General features: G+C 43.7%; 1 protein-coding gene across 1 annotated transcript in view; it reads left to right on the forward strand.

Annotated features, from left to right (window-relative positions):
* The window catches only part of LOC143142200 (inositol polyphosphate-4-phosphatase type I A-like), a 28,865-nt gene extending 9,633 nt beyond the window's left edge, over positions 1-19,232 (forward strand). Inside the window, exons 2-12 of the mRNA XM_076302951.1 lie at positions 8,130-8,396; positions 8,838-8,882; positions 9,518-9,636; positions 13,384-13,500; positions 14,175-14,254; positions 14,656-14,767; positions 15,031-15,121; positions 15,992-16,139; positions 16,438-16,568; positions 17,174-17,278; positions 19,109-19,232. Of these exons, the coding sequence (XP_076159066.1) occupies positions 8,294-8,396; positions 8,838-8,882; positions 9,518-9,636; positions 13,384-13,500; positions 14,175-14,254; positions 14,656-14,767; positions 15,031-15,121; positions 15,992-16,139; positions 16,438-16,568; positions 17,174-17,278; positions 19,109-19,221 (1,164 nt within the window). The 5' untranslated portion in view covers positions 8,130-8,293 and the 3' untranslated portion in view covers positions 19,222-19,232. The remainder of the gene's footprint in view (positions 1-8,129; positions 8,397-8,837; positions 8,883-9,517; positions 9,637-13,383; positions 13,501-14,174; positions 14,255-14,655; positions 14,768-15,030; positions 15,122-15,991; positions 16,140-16,437; positions 16,569-17,173; positions 17,279-19,108) is intronic.
* Positions 19,233-19,238: the final 6 nt, after the last annotated feature.

Below are 19,238 nucleotides of genomic sequence, written 5' to 3' on the forward strand. Positions count from 1 at the left end.
TCACTGATATGCTCACACAAAAATCGCTGCAAAAGATTCTTTCCAACAGGTTTTATCGTAGTTTTTGTCCAACTCCATTGACTTGTATTGGATGTGCTGTGAGGTACGGTATTACTCCGCTGCCGGAAACGGATATGGGGTTGTTTGTTTTCTTTCTGTAGTCTTATGCAGTCGCGGTATCGTAGGCTACTACGCTATCCAAATTATTGTCACGTCCAACCATGGCTAATGCTAAAATGTCTTGGAACTTGCACAATGTGAATGATAGCCTACGTGAATCATTACGTTTTCATCATGAAAGTTCCACAGCCAAAAAAATTGTAAACGTACAAAATCATGTAGCCAAATTATTCATGTAGGCTAGGGTTAGTGTTAGGCTTATGATGTGAACATGACAGGTTATGGACATAACAAATAAGTTCTTACCCCAAGTTCTTCCAACTCTGTCATCCCAGGAGGTAATGTGGGAACCGCTGTATTTCTCAGGCGAAATAGCTTTTTGGGCGATTTCTTTTGACCTCCAGCGACGTTCAGTAAAATGCAGACACGGTGATCAGCTTTCTGCAGATTCTCAACAGGTGTGCTCACATCCAACCCCAGAAATTCCAGCTACAACTTTAGCCTTTCTGGATCGTTGAAAGGAAGTCTGACAACTTTTTTTGCCACGAATTTTCCCGCAATTCGGAACTGCACAAAATCTCCTCATTTTTAGCTGTCTGTTGCAAAATACTTCAAGACAGCGATCTTCTGCTTCTTCTGTGTATTCAATGAAATGCCAGTGGTTTGCTTGTTGGCAAGACGGTGTATGGTGCATTATCGCCACCAACTGGGCTGGAGTGTCTATTATTCAAGCTCTCAACGGAAGAATGTACGGGTGTGAGGCGTTTGGAAAAATAGCTCCACAGTTTTACAACATGGTAATAACCTGTTGGAAAGCGTCTTTTGCAGCGATTTTTGTGTGAGCATATCAGCGAACACCCCTGACCACTCGGTGAGTTTCACGTCTTTGTAAACGAAAGTTTAATGCGTTTTAGGAAGGATTGTTCCAGTGCACCTATGCATCGTTCTGGAGGAGGGGGGGCGCTACCACAGAAACCGAAAATTCTCAGGACAGCAGCATGTGTCCAAATTTCAATCTTAAACGTTCTATTTAATCATAAACTATCTGAAAACAGGGCTTTAAGTGTAAAATACCGAACCTGTCCTTTAAGGCTTGATTAATAGTCTGTGCAAGCCAGAGGCGCCTAGCTACACTATGGTTCGGTGTGTACTTGCATAGATAAATGTGTTTTTTGCATAGACAAATATGTGTTTTTTGCCTATTTTGCCTATTCTGTGATGAGGTAATTTCATCCTCATCACAGAATGCCACGCACACCTGATGATGTGCCAGACACACTCTGCTCATCTCCCTCCAGCTCCATCAGCACTTAGGACTCCTATCAGGACCGGGTCTGTCACAATAATTACAATATCGACTTAGCATACAATATATGCCCATACCAACGCTAACTCTGCCAACCTTGATATCGTCCAACATTTGTGTTTAGTCATTGGTCCTCTATTTGTTTTAATTTAACCTAACCTTATGGTTATAGTAGTGTGTGTTGGTGTCTCCAAACTTAGTATTATCCTTTTGCTGTTACGCATACATCTCTTACTCTTAAGTGGCGCAAACTGTATCACCCAATCAGAGTGTTTGAGCTGGGATTAAAAAACTGCAGTTGCAGGTTGAGAGAGGTATTATTGTGTCATTATCAAGTCAAGTCAAGTCAAGTGCTTTTATTTGTCACATACATTTTACATGTAGTGAAATGTAAAAGGGTCCTTTGCTCTGCATTTAAATAAAAGAACATAACGCAAAAATATACACAGTAAATAAAAGCAATATATAGATAAATAAATAAATGCAAGTTAAAAACATATCGTCTTTGGGAGAAGAAAGACTTATTTAAAATGCGCTGAGTTGAGTAGTCGCACTGCCTGTGGATAAAAACTCAATCTCAGTCTCTCTGTCCTTGTTTTGAGACAACGCAGCCGCCTGCCCGATTTAAGCAGGGAAAAGAGACTGGAGTTGGGGTGAGAGGAGTCTTGCATGATCGATCTTCTTTGCCCTTGCCCCCACCCTCATGGTATATATGTCATTTAGGCTTGTGAGGGGGGCTTTTATGGTCCGCTCCGCAGAGCGCACCACTTTCTGCAGGACCTCCCCCTCCCGTGCTGTGCAGTTACCGTACCAGGCAGTGATGCAGCCTGTGAGAATGCTCTCCACCGCTGAGGAGTAGAAGGTCTTCAAGATGGAGGGAGAGACCTTGAACTTCCTCAGTCGGCGGAGAAAGTACAACCGCTGCCTGGACTTCCCTGTCAGGTGTTGAGTGTGCAGTGACCAGGAGAGGTCCTCAGTAAGATGTACCCCCAGGTACTTAAAACTAGAAACCCTCTCCACAGGCTCCCCACTGATGCTAACTGGGATGTGTTTGTTGCTGGACACCTTCCTGAAGTCCACCACCATTTCCTTAGTCTTCCTGACGTTCAGGGCCAGGTTATTGGACTGGCACCATAGTGCTAGGTCATCCACCTCCTTCAGGTAGGCCTGTTCGTTGTTATTTGAAATGAGACCCAGCACCACGGTGTCATCTGCAAACTTGATGATGGTGTTTGAACTGTTGGTGGCTGTGCAGTCATGTGTATAGATGTTATACAGCAGCGGGCTTAAGACACACCCCTGGGGAGAGCCTATATAGTATGTACAGCGGGGAAAATAAGTATTGAACACGTCAACATTTTTTTCAATAAGTATACTTCCAGTGAGGCTATTCGCATGAAATTTTCACCGGACATTAGTATTAACTTAGGTAATCCACACATATATAAAAATCCAAACATTAATGTCTAAAAGTAGTGTTATGAGTAAAAAAGTGGAATGGCACAGGGAAAAAGTATTGAACACGCTAAGAAAAAGCAGTACACAAATGCAAGGAATGGCAAGGAACAAACTGGAATCTATAAGTAGTTAGAGAAATTATCCCTCCTATCTGTGCAAATTGATATAAGCTGGGTTAGTACATACTGGTGGGCTATAAAAAGGTTTTTTGTTAGCAAGGTGTCACACAAGAAACATTTCATGATGGGTAAAAGCAAAGAGCTCTCCCAAGATCTTTGCAACCTTATTGTTGCCAAACATATTAATGGAACTGGTTACAGATGCACTTCAAAACTTCAGAATCATCCAGCAAGCAGTATTGGAGCCATTATTTGCAAGTGGAAGGAACATCACTACATCATCAACTGGCCATGCACAGGATCTCCTTGCATGATTTCTGACCAGGAAGTCAGAAGGATAGTCAGAAGAGTAGCCCAAGAGCCAAGGACCACTCTGAGAAAGCTCCAGAAACATTTGGAGGCAGCAGGTACAATTGTTACAGAGAAAATCATAGGTAATGCACTCCACCGCCATGGCCTCTTGCCAGCATGATTCTATTGCTGAAGAAAAACATGTCGAAGCTCCTTGAAAGTTTGCTACACAAGATTTGAACAATCCTATGAAATACTGAGAGAATGTATTCTGGTTAAAAATGTAACTTTTCGGATGTCATACTACACACCATATTTGGAGGAGAAATGGCACTGTGCATCACCCTAAAAATACCCTACCAACAGTGAGGTTTGGAGGTGGTGGCATCATGGTGTGGGCTGTTTTTCATCTCATGGTACTAGCAGACTTCATACAGTTGAAGGAATGATGAATGGAGTCATTTTGTTCTGGGAGAATCTTTACATCCACCAGGATGATGAGGATGAGACATGGCCAGACCTTCCAGCAGGACAATGATCCAAACCATTCAGCAAAGGAAACTCTCAATTGGTTTCAGAGAAAGGAAATCAAGGCCCTGACTTCAATTCAATTGAACAGTTTTGGAAGTTAACTAAAGATCAGGATTCACAAGAGGGACCCCTGAAATCTTCAATATTAAAGGACTATCTGTTTAAAAGAATGGGCCAAACTCACACCAGAATACTGTGACTGATTAGTTTCATCATACAGGAAATGCCTTGAAGCTGTCATTACGAATAAAGGCTTTTCCACAAAGTATTTAAGAAATTTCAGCAGGCGTGTTCAATACTTTTTTCCTGTGTCATTCCACGTTATTGCACATAACTCGACCTATGGACTTTAATGTTTGGATTTTTTTATATGGGTGGATTATCTGAGTTAATACTAATGTCTGGTGAAAATTTCATGCAAATAGCCTCATTGGAACTATACTTACTGAAAAAAATGTTGACGTGTTCAATACTTATTTTCCCCGCTGTATATGTCGTTATAGTAACTTTGGCAATAAATTGCCTATGGCAATAATATCATTTATCACAATATTTTCAATATATTTTCAATATATACAATATATCATCCAACAAAAAACGTTGTTATTGTGACCGTTCTAATCAGGACACTCTCAGTTCGCCGATGCCAAAGTCGGGGCAGAAATTAGCCGTTGCAGAGAGATCCTTGAGGACTCTGTGGCATATAACAACAACGTTTATGTCTTTTGGCAGCGTCGTGACTTGTCCCAGAGTGACTCGAGAGTGCTGTGCGGTCCCAGACTGCCTTGGGCGATGCCTGTCAGTTTGGCTTAGGCCTGCACTTTCCCTAACAGCCTCATACAATTCACAACTCCTCTGACCAGCATACTCGAGGCTGACCTAGTGAAAACACTGGTTGGAGTTTATGATGTAGCAGTGCATTGAACCCTTCTGTCTTTAGTTGGGTTGGATGCAGATTGCTGGGCAGCTGGTGGGGCGAGATGAAGATGCCTCATTCTCTGGTGTGCTGAAGCTGATGGCTGCCAGATTGGACACACTCTCTTTCTTTTTTCTTATCTGTTTCTCTCTCTCTCTCTCTATCTCTATCCCTCTTTCTCTGCTCAATTTCGTCTGATTATTGTTTTGAAAGCGCAAATGGCATAATTGCTCATTTTTCAGTCTTGAGTTGAAAGTTCTGTCCAGCAGGGTCCTGGCACTGTGCATGTTCTCAGCCTCCTCTTCAGTGGGCTTGCGGTCTCTGCGGAGCTGAAGGAGGTTCAGAGCTGGGCAGCCAAAGACCAGTACATTAAACTCCAAAGCAGCCGTGTGCAAAAATGGACTCACTCTCCACATGAAATCTGCCCACTCTCCAACTGCGATTCAGTCACTCACCATATTGTTCACTTTCAGCTGAAGTGTGGGAAAGATGGAGAGATGGGGGGCTATGCAGGAGGAACAAGTGGTAGCACATTTAAACAGAATGCCATCAATGCATGTGAGAGGACTAGAAATAGAGGGGTGTGTTTCTGCGTGTGTGTGTATGTGCGTGCGTGTGTGTGTGTGATCGTAGTGAGTGGCTCTTCTCTATAATATTTGGCTCCTCATAACTGTGTGTGTGTGTGTCTGTGTGTGTGTGTGTCATCCGAGTGAGTGGTTCTTCTCTAACATTTGGCTCCTCAGAACTGGGCTTGGGTGAGTGAGAGAGAGAGAGTGTGTCTCTGTGTTTGTGTGGCACAGACACGTGCTCGGCTCTTGCCATGCAGAAAGCAATCTGCCAGGCGCATGCTGGGCAAACCACCCATGCTTTTACATGAAAACACACACGCGCACACACACATGCTCTCACATGAAAACACACACACACACACACACACATACTCTCACATGAAAAAACACACACACACACATAGTCACACACACACATGCTCTCACATGAAAACATACACACACACACACACACACACACACACACATACACATGTGTGCTCACAGATGAAAACACACACGCGTGCTTGCTCAGTCAGAGTCCCAGTGAGCGTCATCAGCCTGCAGTTGTTGTGTTTAAGTGCTTGCATGCCATGTTTACTGTTCCCATGTTTTAAAGCGCATTTGTGGGGGAGCATGCCCAGTACCTCACGTTCTCTACTGATGCCTGCATGTGATCAACATTTAATGTGGCCTTGTGTGTCTTTACATGTCTGCCCTTCATCATTCATCTCCAAAAGGAATTTTACATCAGGGACAAAATGCTCCTCCTGGCAGTGAATTGATCAGCTGGTGTGTCAGTGAGTCAAGATGGTTATGGTTATGGTTATGGATTTGGCAGACGCCTTTGTCCAAAGCGACACATAAATACAAAACAACATAATATTTAAAATTGAACAGGGAACAGATTAGAACAGATGTTGGTCAAATATAATAAGGAGAATAGTAATAATAAACAACAATATCAATTCAATCAATAGCCTAATAAAATAAGCAATGAAGATGAGGGGAAAAGCAATAATAAAACAATAATGATATAATGAATAAAGATGCAAACTATCAAGTCCACCACATTCTTTGCTCTATGCCAGGAAGTTCTAGGCTACAGTGGGCCAAGGGGGAGATTTTGTGTTTTCAGACGATGTGTGGTGGGCGAGAACCCATTTTTTTTATTTTTTTTTATGTATCCGCTACGCTGTTCCCCCTAGGTTTGTTTTTTTAAGACTACTGGGCTTTACATACGGCTAGTCTCTCATTGTGGCTCACAGCGTCCGGTATGGTGGGTGTGCAATGCACTCGTGCGTCTGCATTACTGTGCAGCAAGCCCAAGGTTGTTGCATTGAGGTTTTAAAAGCATGTTTTGCAAGAGGTCAGAGTGCACACTTACGAGTTACTGCCAGCTAAGCTCCCTCCCTGCAGAACTCACTTCTCACGTTTGAGCAAGCAGTTAATTATCCAGTTAAAAAACAGTTAATTACAGTTAGTAAGAAAGTGAAAAACACACACACAAACACACAGAGAGAGAGAGAGAGCTGTACTGTTATATTTAGACTGCTCACACAGCTTTGTGCCTACATGTATGTCAGTCTAAGCCATTTTTTAAATGTTCTTCTTTATACATGTACACATGGTAGTTCTTATTCTGAAAGCGCAGCACACTTGTGGCATCAGTCTGCTTAGTTTCTCATCAGAGTTTAAAAAAAAACTTCATACATGGTCAACTGAAGCGATTTGTATTAATCTTCCTGAGTGAAAGAATACCTCATTGACACGGAGTATGGTGCTTGACTCAGAATCTAAATTTACAGATAAGGTTGTTAAATAAATAACGACAGAGATAAATTAGGCTCTTTTTTTTCATAGCTTTCCAGCCTCGTCACAAAAAATACAAAGAATTAAAACAAAACTGAACTAATGAGGTGTCTAAAGCATGCTCTGTTGTTTCTACACTGCCTTTGGGTATACTCCCCCCTTCTCTCTCTCTCTCTCTCTCTCTCCATCTCTCCATCTCTTTCTCTCTCTCCATCTCTCTCATTTTCACATCTGGTGATATAGCACAGAAATGGTAACTAGGGTAAAGTCAGAACAGTCTATTTTTGTGGACCTGACGGCTCATCGAGAGTCCAACTTAATTGAATAAACTCTCCATAAACAATAAACGAAGCACCTGCGGATTATAAATGGCTACCATTTGGGTTAGAGTCTGAGTCTCAATCCTATCCACTGCTCGGTGATGGCACAACCCAAAATAGCCAAATTGGTTCAAACCAAAACAATTCATTGGGGAACGTTAAGCCTACTCTTTTAGAACTTTGTTTCCCAGAGTCTCTGCCTCAGTAAGACAGCACGTACTAGGCTAAGTATAAGTATATATACTCTTTTGATCCCGTGAGGGAAATTTGGTCTCTGCATTTATCCCAATCCGTGAATTAGTGAAACACACACAGCACACAGTGTACACACAGTGAGGTGAAGCACACACTAATCCCGGCGCAGTGAGCTGCCTGCATCAACGAGACCATGAAACATAAATGTGGAAACATAAATTCCCGTTTAGTGTCTACCAGCCTATAGAATCCCAACCTCAACTTCACCTCAGAACAGTTTAAATGGGAAGAACCTAGCCAATTGCTAACTCTAGGCCCCAGGTTAAACAAGACCATTAAATAATTAGATGCAGTTGATTCCTATGGAAAAACTAATTCTGTCATTTTGTTCACACATAGGGTCCAGCCCGCCTGGTTAGTGTCTAGAAGATATCGTGAGCTCGTTGTACTATGTGTCTGAAAACAGTTTGAGTTTCACTTTTTGTTTCACTGTGTTTTGCTCTCTTCTCGCAGCCTGGTTCAGAGGGAGCCATCTGACACTCGTGTGGCGTAGCCACCGGCTCGCTCACACACAGGAGGTCGTGTGTGTGTGTGTGTGTGTGCGTGTGTGTGTGTGTGCAACCGTCACCTGAGCCTCCTTATCATCGGATAACCCCTGAAGTGCCCGTCCGAACAGGATGTCTGCAAGAGAGAGAGGTCAGCGACCTCAGCGCCCGTGGTCAGTGTACAGGGCGAGCACGTTTGACCTCTCATCAGAGATGATGGGGCTCGTGCTAGCAGGTAAGACGTCTGCTTTGGGATCTGGAGAAGGCCTCACAGCCGAACCATTATCCAGTAAAATACATTTGGAGGCAGAGTGCCACATTTTTCTTCTTCTTTTTAAGTTTATGCCCGGAGGTCAGCACCTGGTTAATAGTGTTTTACTAGTGTTTAATCGTGCGTTACTCTCTGTCTATACAAGATGTCAGCTTTACTCCAGATGAACAGAGAACCAAAAACACCTTTGTCTCTGACTCGTGTCATATATGGCATTTTCTGGATTTTTTCTGGACCTTTTGTTACACAGAAAAACACCCACATTTGTTTTCTGTTCCTCCTGTTCTGAGAACTGGGACACACTGACACAACTTTACAAGTGAATTCATTGTTCCTAGCTGTCATCTGCAGGATGTTGTTGTTGCAGACTGTCACCTCACCTTGTTTTTGTTCTTTTGTGTGTAGGAAATGGCTTGGACCCAGATGAACCTGTGCTCGAGTTCAGTCTTGGTGAGTGGATGGTGGTACACAAACGTCACAGTATAGAAAATCTATACACACATCCATACATACACATCATCTGTGGGGGCTCTGGGATGCTGGACGTAAGTCGGCAACGCTGGGGTGTTGTAGTGGTGTGTTGCCATGGTGTGTTTCCATGGCGCACCCTCTCTCTCTTGCTGCACCTCCAGGAAGATGCAGCAGAGAATCATGGGAAACTAACAGCATGTGTCTCAACTCCCCTGTGGCTGTGTGCTGCAGTGGTTGCCTCGCCACGTGGATCTGAGGAGACACATGGTTGTCTAGGGCCCTCTGTGACCAATGTGTGTTAGTGAGTTAGAGAGCGCTGGGGAATTGTTGAACACTGAGGAGAGAGAGAACAGAGGAGAAGTAAAGTGGAGAATATACTGTATATCTGTGGGAGCTTGTTTCCCTGTTGTACCTTATGCTCTCTAGCAGTAGAGTTCTGTCAAAAGCGAAGGTGATTCACATCCAGCATTTAAAGATGCTGGTGTTTAGTTGAAGCAATTAATGGGGGGGGGATCTAAGCATTTTAGCAACCATACATTTGTTAGCAACCATACATTTGCTTTTCTGGTGGTAAAAGGGTTTTTCTTTCTGTGTGTGTGTGTGTGTTCTAATAGCCTGCGGTGAGCTCATCACACCATCTCTTGACCGCAAGCCCAACACCTTTGTGGCCGTGAGTTGCACCACACCGCCTCAGGCCTTCTGGACCAAACACGCTCAGACAGAGATTATCGAGGTGAGTTAGCTCACTCTGCTAACCTTAATCCTTCAAACACGCTCAGACATAGATCATAGAGGTGGGCTAGCTCGCTCAGCCAACCTTAAAGGAGTGGTTCAGGATTTTGGACATAGAACCTCATTTCCAAGTTAGCAAGTGTGATATTTATCAGTTTCAACACGTTTCAACACGTTTCATCCAGTCCTTCTAATTGCAGAGTTCGCAGGTGCTAGGCTAGCGCAGGTCATCGGTATGTGTTAGCCTGCCACTAAAAACAGTCTTACCCACTGCAAAATACACCCGAGGCAAATTCCAGACAATCGATGTAAATGTCTGTGTTGATAGAATAGTGTAAGAAATACAACTCCCATCGCGTTGCAATAGTTATACTTTGTTCTCTGAAGTTGGTAGTAGGTATTTAAGCAAAGCAGCGCGGACTGATATTACCAAAGCTACTACAAGGTATCTCCATTGGAGTGCGCTTCTCTGTTTACTTTTTGGCGCAGTACTACCAAAGTCCTTTTAAGCAAGTCCCTCCACTGGGCGGCCATATACCAACATTTTTTGGGCACTCATCGGGCACAGTCTTTGGGTCGAACTGCGCGTGCGCAAGGCTTCACGACACCAATCTTGCTCCAGCGGCGAGATCACAACACATGATTGGCACGATGTCTTCACAACAAACCATATGATTGGCTCAATGTATTCACATGTCAACGTTTTGCCAAGGAAGGGGTGGGATATGTGTAGACAACGGCCATATTGACATGACAAACTAGCCCCATGCATTTCTATGGAGTATTTTTTGAGTGGTGTGTCTCCTCATTAGAAAGTCTCTGGTACTACTAACCGGAGCAAGTATAATTCCGCCGCTGCCAAGAAACTAGTCCCTCAAAATGTGATGCGATCATTGAAATGCAAGGATAGAATAATGTTAGAAATAAAACTATCAACACAGACATTTACATCGATAGTCTGGCGTTATAATTTATTTGCCTCGGGTGTACTGTGTTTTTAGTGGCAGGCTAACACATACTGATGACTTGCGCTAGCTTAGCACCTGCAAACTCTGCAACTAGAAGGACTTGAAAATGAGGTTCTATGTCCAAAATCCTAAACCACCCCTTTTATCCTCCCAACACGCTCAGACAGAGATCATAGAGGTGAGCTAGCTCGCTCTGCTAACCGTAATCCTCCCAACACACTCAGACCGAGATCATCGAGGTGAGCTAGCTCACTCTGCTAACCTTAATCCTCTCAACATGCTGCCAACTCTATCAACACCACACACTATCTCCTGGTTCAAGCAGCAGTATAGAGTATTGGTCAAAAACTAGCAATTTAACTGCTGAAAAGAAAAGAAAAAGTATTAGTAAAAACATTACTAACAAAGACAAAAAAACATTACTAAAAGACAAAGAAATTAAATAAAACTTGCTGGCATGCTGACACATTTTGAAAATATAGTTGGCTTGGCAATGCCATTCTGTGGCAGAATTTCGGCATTTTCACTGGGTGCTCTGACTCCACAGTGCCAAAGCCCTCATAGGCAACTCTTGCCTCTCCGCTGCCATCTCTGCCAGAGCCTCCAGCTATTTTAGGCAGACCAGATCAGGCTCTTATCTAGATGAATGGGGAGAGACTCATAATTCCACATACAATGGTCAAACAGACATGAAAAACAGACCAGAATAGCTGTGGTCATTTTTTAAGTTGGACATTAACGGCATAAGCAATGGTTCAAAGTTCAAGACAATTCTTCAGGTTTAAAGCCCAAGACTGCGCAGTAGTAAAGGTTGTAATCAACAGAACATTCAGGTTAGACACATCATTTATGCCTTTTCCAACAATCTGATTGGCTCTATATGTAGCCAATTTGTTTCGTTGCACCCTCCCCTGTTAATTTCTCGGTCAGTGGTTTGTCTTATGGTGTATCTATTTTCGTTACAATAACTTATAATGTCATTGTAAGTCGCCTTGGACAAAAGCGTCAAAAACATCTCAAAAGCTTAGGTGGCTAATTTTAGAAAACAGCGGGTGTCTGTCGGTCACAAAACTAGCGGTATGCATCCTAAAAATTGATCGGAAGATGGTACCAGTTCTAGTTATTGTTATTGTTATAGTATATAGTTATTGTCTCACGGACAGATTAACGCCTTGTAACATTTCCCTCAAGACAATGACCTTGGTTTTCCTCCAATGCCTCATAAGGCTCTTGAACAGCCTCCAGTGACTAAAAAAACAGGCTTCCCGTCTACCCCAGAGTTAGATAACAGGACACATCCACTCCAGGGTTTCCCGCAGGAAATGTGTTAGTCAAGGTGGTAGGTCGTAGGTCCCGGGGGGGGGATTGTCTGGTATCGGTTGCCATCCGAGCGTGCGGGGGGTTCTGGTGTATCGGTTGCCATCCGAGCGGGGGGGAGGGGTTCTTGTATCGGTTGCCGTCGGTGGGGGGGTGTGGGTGGTGGGTGTTGCCGTCTTGTTTGTGCGATACACTACAGACTCTGCATATTTAACAATTATTTATTAAACACTACATTATAAATAAATAACCAGCTTCTCAAAATAGTATACAAATATTTCAAAATATTTGTGTAATTTGTGCAATTTTAACAAAGACTATTACAAGCTATAGAACAAGTGCAAAAGAAAGTGCAAAACAACAAAATGTGCAAATGTGATCAGTCCCTACTTATGGCAGAGCTGACAACTAGCATTGTTACAAGCCATCCTCCTTGGCTTTAAAAAGATCATTTCAAGGGCCCTTTGGTAATTGCACTGTTTTACTATTGGACCATTAATGCTTATCTTCATGGAGCCTGTCAGACTGTTGACCTGCAGCCTGTTCCGCAAGTCTGTCCTGATCTATACACCGAGAGTGAATGAAGTTTAGATCATTTTATAGTTTTGTGTAATATGGATGGAATTTGAGCGCGGAGCGCTTTTTAATTTAGAGGCCGGAGTGGCCGCTCTGTTCCGTTCCATTTATTTTAAAAGACTGCAACACTGATACTGCAACAACAAACAAGCTTGGCAACGTTAACTAAAGGGATCGGTCGGGATTAATTGCCAAAAGAACGAAAATGACAAATCACGCAGTCGGCTAAATATTTTAAACTGATGAACCCAGCATCGGTGCGTTGCATAAATTAAAACACAAATTGAAGCAACAACTTGATCATTGGACAACCCTACCACTAAACCTTTCCATAGGCCTGCAACGTTTATGACATAAAAAGTGGAATATGAACGTATTTCATCACACCTGACAATTTAACAGAGCTGTGGCTGTTCGCGATTTGACTGATTCTTGAGAACGAGGAGCGAGGAGAGGTATTTGCACTGCTCAGCTCCGCTCACTAGCTCTGATTCGAAGGCATATCACATATGTAAAGATTATAAAATCGGATTATTTTTCGATTCATGACACGTTTCTTCTTATTTTTTAATGCGTTCTGCGGAGACGGGAGATTGGCGTTGGTCACGGTTTGGAATGAAAGGGAGAAAACAGGATAAAGTAACACGTTTTTTTTTTGGTTTTTTTGACGACGTACAGTAGTTAAGGCGGCAGGCTTGTTTTGCCAAGGCGGCCGCCTTGACCGCAAAGTGCTGCGGGAAACCCTGCACTCCTTTTTTTCTGGAGTAGATGGCAAGTCGGCTAATTTCTCAAAAAGCTGGCGTGCTCCTGTTGTGTGGTGGCCCCACCTTAATGTCTCCTCTGTCTCTTCCCCACCCTAATGTCTCCTCCGTGTCTTCCCTTCGCAGGGCACCAGTAACCCGATGTTCTTGAGCAGTATTGCCTTCTTCCAAGACTCCCACATCACTCAGCAGACGCAGGTTAAGCTGTCTGTGTACGACGTGAAGGACCGCTCTCAGGGCACGGTCAGAATCCCCTCATTTGTTTTAGCCTGTGACAGATATTGATTGATGTTATTTATTCTTTAATCTTTTTTTTATTATTATCACCTTATTACTTTTACTGTTTTTATTTTAATATTTTACTTTAACTGTACTATATTGTTGTGATTAGCTGTTGTTTTCTGATTTCTACTGATGACACACATTGACAGCACATTGAACTCCCTTGGTACGAAATGCGCTATGCAAATAAAACTGACTGGCCTCGCCTTGCCTTGATGTAGCATTAGTTGTTATCTAAGCTCTCCTCTGTATTGTACCTTGAATGTTATTCCTCATTTGTGTTATTGGCTTTGGATAAAAGCTTCTGATAAATGAATAAATGGAAATGTGTAAGATGATGGTTTTGTAATGCAGATGTGTAACCTCTATGTACACTGAGACTCACTTTAAAATGTCATAAGGAGATTTTATTGCCAGTGTTGACAATATTCATAACAACTGCTGTTAAGAATTGTGCAGAATGCTTCAGGCAATAAAATCTCTAACACTATTTGACAATATTCATAACTGTAAAATGTTGTCTGTGTCATTGCACAGGAGCCTTGTACTTCCTTGTGAGTGTATTTATTTAATTAGTAACTCGTTTTCTTCCCCTTCCCTTCCCTCTCCTCTCCTCCTATCTCTCACTGACACAGATGTATTTATTGGGCTCAGCACTGTTCACTGTTAAAGAGCTCCTTCAGGATAAGGAGCACAGATTACACCTGACGCTAAGGTACAACAACTGGGTATTCTCTCTCTCTTTCTTTCTCTCTTTCTTTCTTTCTTTCTTTCTCTCTCTCTCTGCCTGTCTGTCTGTCTCTCTCTGTCTGTCTGTCTTTCTCTCTCTCTCTCTCTCTCTCTCTCTCTCTCTCTCTCTCTCTCTGTCTCTCTCTCTTTCTCTCTCTAAGATAAAACAGCTGCTCTCTAACTCTCAATAGCTGAGCATCATTTATGGATTTTTTTTGTGGATAATGTGATCATGTTTATCCATTTTTTTTTACCGATAAACATTTCCATGATCTGTACTCTGTGAGTTCTCTGTGAAGTTGTTGTGCAATGATTCAGATTGTAATTCAGATGACCTTTGCTCATTTTAATTATGGCCTGTGTCGGCACTGCACTGGCTGTTCTCAGGTCAGCGGAGAACGAGCGCGTGGGCAGCATTAGCTTGGTGGCCCCGCAGATGGAGGAGAGGAGAGACCAAAGGACGCCCGTCTCACGGTTACCAGACACCATAAACGGCAGGGTGAGCCTCCCCCACCGTCAAGTGTATTAGAAAGGAAAGATCACGCTGTGCTTTCACCAGAGGCCCTTAATTACTGTACACTCTGTCCCTCTCAACACCTTAGTGAAGAATATGTTAGTGAGGTAGAGGGAGGTGTTCTCTCTATGACTAAGTAGAGAGAAGAGAGAGAAGTTGTCCGTATGACAGGGCACTGAACACTGCTATGAGTGAAGACCGCAATATGTGCTCATGTGGATTTGTGTTGTATTTTGTTGTTGACATAGACGGTTCTCCCTGTTGATGAGAGCTTGACAGAGTCCTTGGGAGTCAGATCCAAGTATGCATCCTTGTGCAAAGACACATTCCTGCGATCAGGTAAAGCTTCTGTTTCTTCTATCTTTCTTTTGGGAAAGTGAAGCTGTGGGCAGTGATGGTGGTGCTAAGCTCTAAGCGATGTTGGGTAACGTCACTTCTGTTGACGTTCAAACAAAACAGAGAGCTAGCTCGCCCCTCCCTCCCATGCAACTCAAACGGTCTTGAACGCGCATCTCGTCGGTGATTGGCTGGAACAGTTTTTTTTATCTTTGATGGTCCAGGCTGGACCAAGTTGTTTTTGTTGCCGTTTTTGGAGCCTGGGCTGTCCACAGAGATCGCGTTTTTTACATTGTATTCAGGGTAACAGGTAACTAGCGGATGGTGAAGAGATGTTTGTTGTATGTGACAAAAAAATGTTTTAGCTTAGAAACTGTGTAACATCGCTTAGAGCAAAACAAACAAACAAACACACACACACACACACACACACACACACAAACACACACACCCTCCCTTCTGTGCCTTCACCAGGAGTCCCTATCTGCAGCACAATGCTATACAATCTTATGCAAAACTCCTCATTATCCCACTACACCAGGGTCACCAGGGTGGTCGCAGAGACAAACTATTCATAAAGTAGACAAGAAAAACCCTACGTCTGTTCAATAAAATTATACTTTTAGATAGTCTTGCCTCATGTGATCATTTTGGAAGCATTGTGACATGTTTTCAGTATGTGTTAGAGCAGGGTTTCATGTTCGATTTCTCAAACCTAACTTAACAGCTAAAGCTACCATTAAAAAACGCCACCAGACATATACCAAGTTATAACCATGTATAATATGAATAGTCTCCACTAGAGCTGATATGTGTAAAGGGACTGTCACCAATACCTAGATGACATGTTCATGTGCTGTTTTTGGTCGTCAGTGTTTGGAGGCACCATGTCCCGCATGTATCGATTCCCCACCACGGACGGAAACAACCTGCGTATCCTGGAGCAGATGGCCGAGAGCGTGCTGTCTCTGAACGTCCCTCGCCAGTTCGTCAAACTCCTGCTGGAAGAGGACACTGCCAGGTGAGAGTCTAGCTTTAGCATCCACCTGTCCTGTGCACATGTGTCAGGACCCGTGCAGACTGGCCAGCACATACCTGTGAAGTGAGAGAAAGTGCTCTCACATTCTGCTAAATTAAATCTTTATCTTTTCGATTCTTGGTGTTCTGCGTTGAGTTTGACAAGGTATCGTCAAATATTCTTGATTACTTAATCAACGAGATGTTCCTTTATGTGTCTCATAAGAAGGTTACAGACTACAGAATGCACATATTTGAATATCTGGATGAATTTCATAATGTTTATGTGTCTGTGTCCTCAGAGTGTGTGAGCTTGAAGAATTAGGAGAGCTGTCGCCCTGCTGGGAGAGCCTTCGGAGGCAAATAGTCACCCAATATCAGACCATCATTCTCACCTACCAGGACACTCTCAACAACCTACACAACTACAAAGGTACGAAGCAGCCACATTAACTAGCCTAATGCTAACACCTACCAGGACACTCTCAACAACCTACACAACTACAAAGGTGCGAAGCAGCCACATTAACTAGCCTAATGCTAACACCTACCAGGACACTCTCAACAACCTACACAACTACAAAAGTACGAAGCAGCCACATTGACTAGCCTAATGCTAACACCTACCAGGACACTCTCAACAACCTACACAACTACAAAGGTGCGAAGCAGCCACATTAACTAGCCTAATGCTAACAGTGCCCTTTGGCAACACCAGTTAACTGTGGCAGTTTGCCTGAAATGACCGCTAACCTGGCTAATAAGCTCCAAGGACACTGAAAGATGTCTATGTTTGCTAATATAATTGCACTGGACAATGGCAGGCCTCTCAGTGCCTTGCTTCATTCCAAGAAAGAGTTGCATTTAAGAGTTGACCGTTGCCATGTTGGGCGGTGATATGTAGTGATTAAAGAGCCATAAAAGTTGTGGCTTCAATTCCCAATTGCCACGAGTTTCTCTGGAGAGACTGGCACTTGTAATGGTTGACATAACATAAAATAATATTAATAAATACTGTACACTTCTTATGTGTTCTAGGTCCTTCGTTCAAGGCCAGTAACCTGAAGGCAGAGAGGAAGCTAGAGTTCATGCCCACTAATCTCCATGTCCAGCGAATGAGAGTGCAGGACGACTCTGGCTTTGGTAAGATTGTCCTCTTTCTGCATCTCTCTCTCTCGCTCTCTCTTCTCTCTCTCTCCCTCTTCTCTCTCTTCTCTCTCTCTCTTTGCTCTTCTCTCACTCTCTCTTCTCTCTCTCTCTCTCTCTCTCTCTCTCTCTCTTCTCTCTCTTTTGTATTATATGCTCTCTGCACTGCTGCTTATGCGGTGACCCATGCCCTCCTGACCCAGGTGGAAGTGGATGGGCTCTTGTGATTTAAAGTTAACTCCTCATACTGGGTTCTTGTTGTTTAATTGAGGTTAGGAGATGAAAGGCAACATATAAACAAGGTTTTAGGAGGACCATTACTCTTCCATACACACACACAAACACATCTCTGTATCTCTCCATTTTCCACAGCTGGTAAAAAAGGACCTGTATCAGATGTGTGTCCTCTTTAATGAGCTTAAGTGGTGGGTGGGCTCCGAGTGGACAGAGGGTCGGAGAGGATGTGTGGTCGATGGCGGAGACCTACGGGGAGGCTACGCCGGGCATGTAACTGAAGCGTTCCGTTTATGGAGCGTCTGCTTCAACAAACAGCTTCTACTGTAGGCAGTGGAACTGGCTACACCAGACGTGATAGCGGTGTGTAGAGCTCTTCAGTTGAGGACCTGACGTAGCCCGGGTCTTCCAGTGGAGGGTGGTGTGTGGTGTAGTAGCCGCTAACTCGCCGCTAAGTTGAATGGGGAAGTTGAACAGGAGTGTCCTTAATGGGCCACTGCTTCATTTCTTTTCTGAATGCCACAGACATTGTTCTCTTCTTCTTTTCACTGAGGGTTTTTTAAAAGTCCATTTCTTTTGGTTTGGTGTGTGTGTGTACGTGTGTGTGTACACAAGCTGTACATTCACACTTCACAGTATGACGTATTGCCAGTAGTTTAAACTTGATGTCTTAGCAACACTAATATCAGTGAATTAATCTCAAAAGCAGGGTAGAACCAGTCGAAGCAGAAGTGTGTATATGGATGTTTGAGAAGGGTGTGTGTGTGTGTGTGTGTGTGAGAGTGTGTGAGACATTGCTTCAGGCTGAACAGTTTCATGTAGTCCTCTGTCCCTGCGTCTGTAAAAAGTGAGAATGGTGTTTCTGGCAGAGAGCCACGAGGCTCAGGGCTCCATATTAGGACTGCTGCTCCGCTCTCCTCTCCATTCTCCCAACTCCCCTCAAGAAACCATGACCTATATTTGTGTGTGTGTGTGTGTGTGTGTGTGTGAGAGAGTGTGTGTGTGTGAGAGAGAGTGTGTATGTGAGAGATAGAGTGATAGAGAGAGAGAGAGAGAGTGTGTGTGTGAGAGTGTGTGTGTGTGTGTGTGAGAGTGTGTGTGTTGTGTGTGAGAGAGAGAGAGAGAGAGAGAGAGAGAGAGAGAGAGAGAGAGTGTGTGTGTGAGTGTGTGTGTGTGTGTGTGTGTGAGAGTGTGTGTGTGTGTGTGTGTGTGTGTGAGAGAGAGAGAGAGAGAGAGAGAGAGAGAGAGAGAGAGAGAGAGAGAGAGAGAGAGAGAGAGAGAGAGAGAGAGAGAGAGAGAGAGAGAGAGAGAGAGAGAGAGAGAGAGACGAGAGTGAGAGAGTGATGTGAGGAGTGAGAAGTGAGTGTGAGGCGGTGTGTGAGTGGAGAGAGAAGAGAGTGAGAGAGGAGTGTGTGTGAGAGTGTGTGTGAAGTGTCTGTGTGTATGTTGTGTGTGTGTGTGAGAGTTAGTGATGTTGTGTGTGAGTAGTGTGTGTGTGGTGTGTGTGAGTGTGTGGTGTGGTGGCGTGTGTGCGTGCCTGCTACTCTACTCTACTCTATCTAAACTGGAGCACTGTCCCTGTCCTCCCTACAGACCACACGTATGACGTGGTGACCATCGGCGCTCCCGCGGCCCACTGCCAGGGCTTCAAGAACAGCGGCCTGCGGAAGCTCATCCAGAAGTTCGAGGAAGCCAAGAAAATGTGAGTGTCACTGGACGCCTG

The sequence above is a fragment of the Alosa pseudoharengus genome, unplaced genomic scaffold (genome assembly GCF_046254945.1).
Source record: "Alosa pseudoharengus isolate Yale_2024_CS ecotype anadromous, Long Island Sound unplaced genomic scaffold, YU_APseudo_1.1 YU_APseudo_1.1_scf_24, whole genome shotgun sequence".
In the NCBI taxonomy this organism is placed as follows: domain Eukaryota; kingdom Metazoa; phylum Chordata; class Actinopteri; order Clupeiformes; family Clupeidae; genus Alosa; species Alosa pseudoharengus.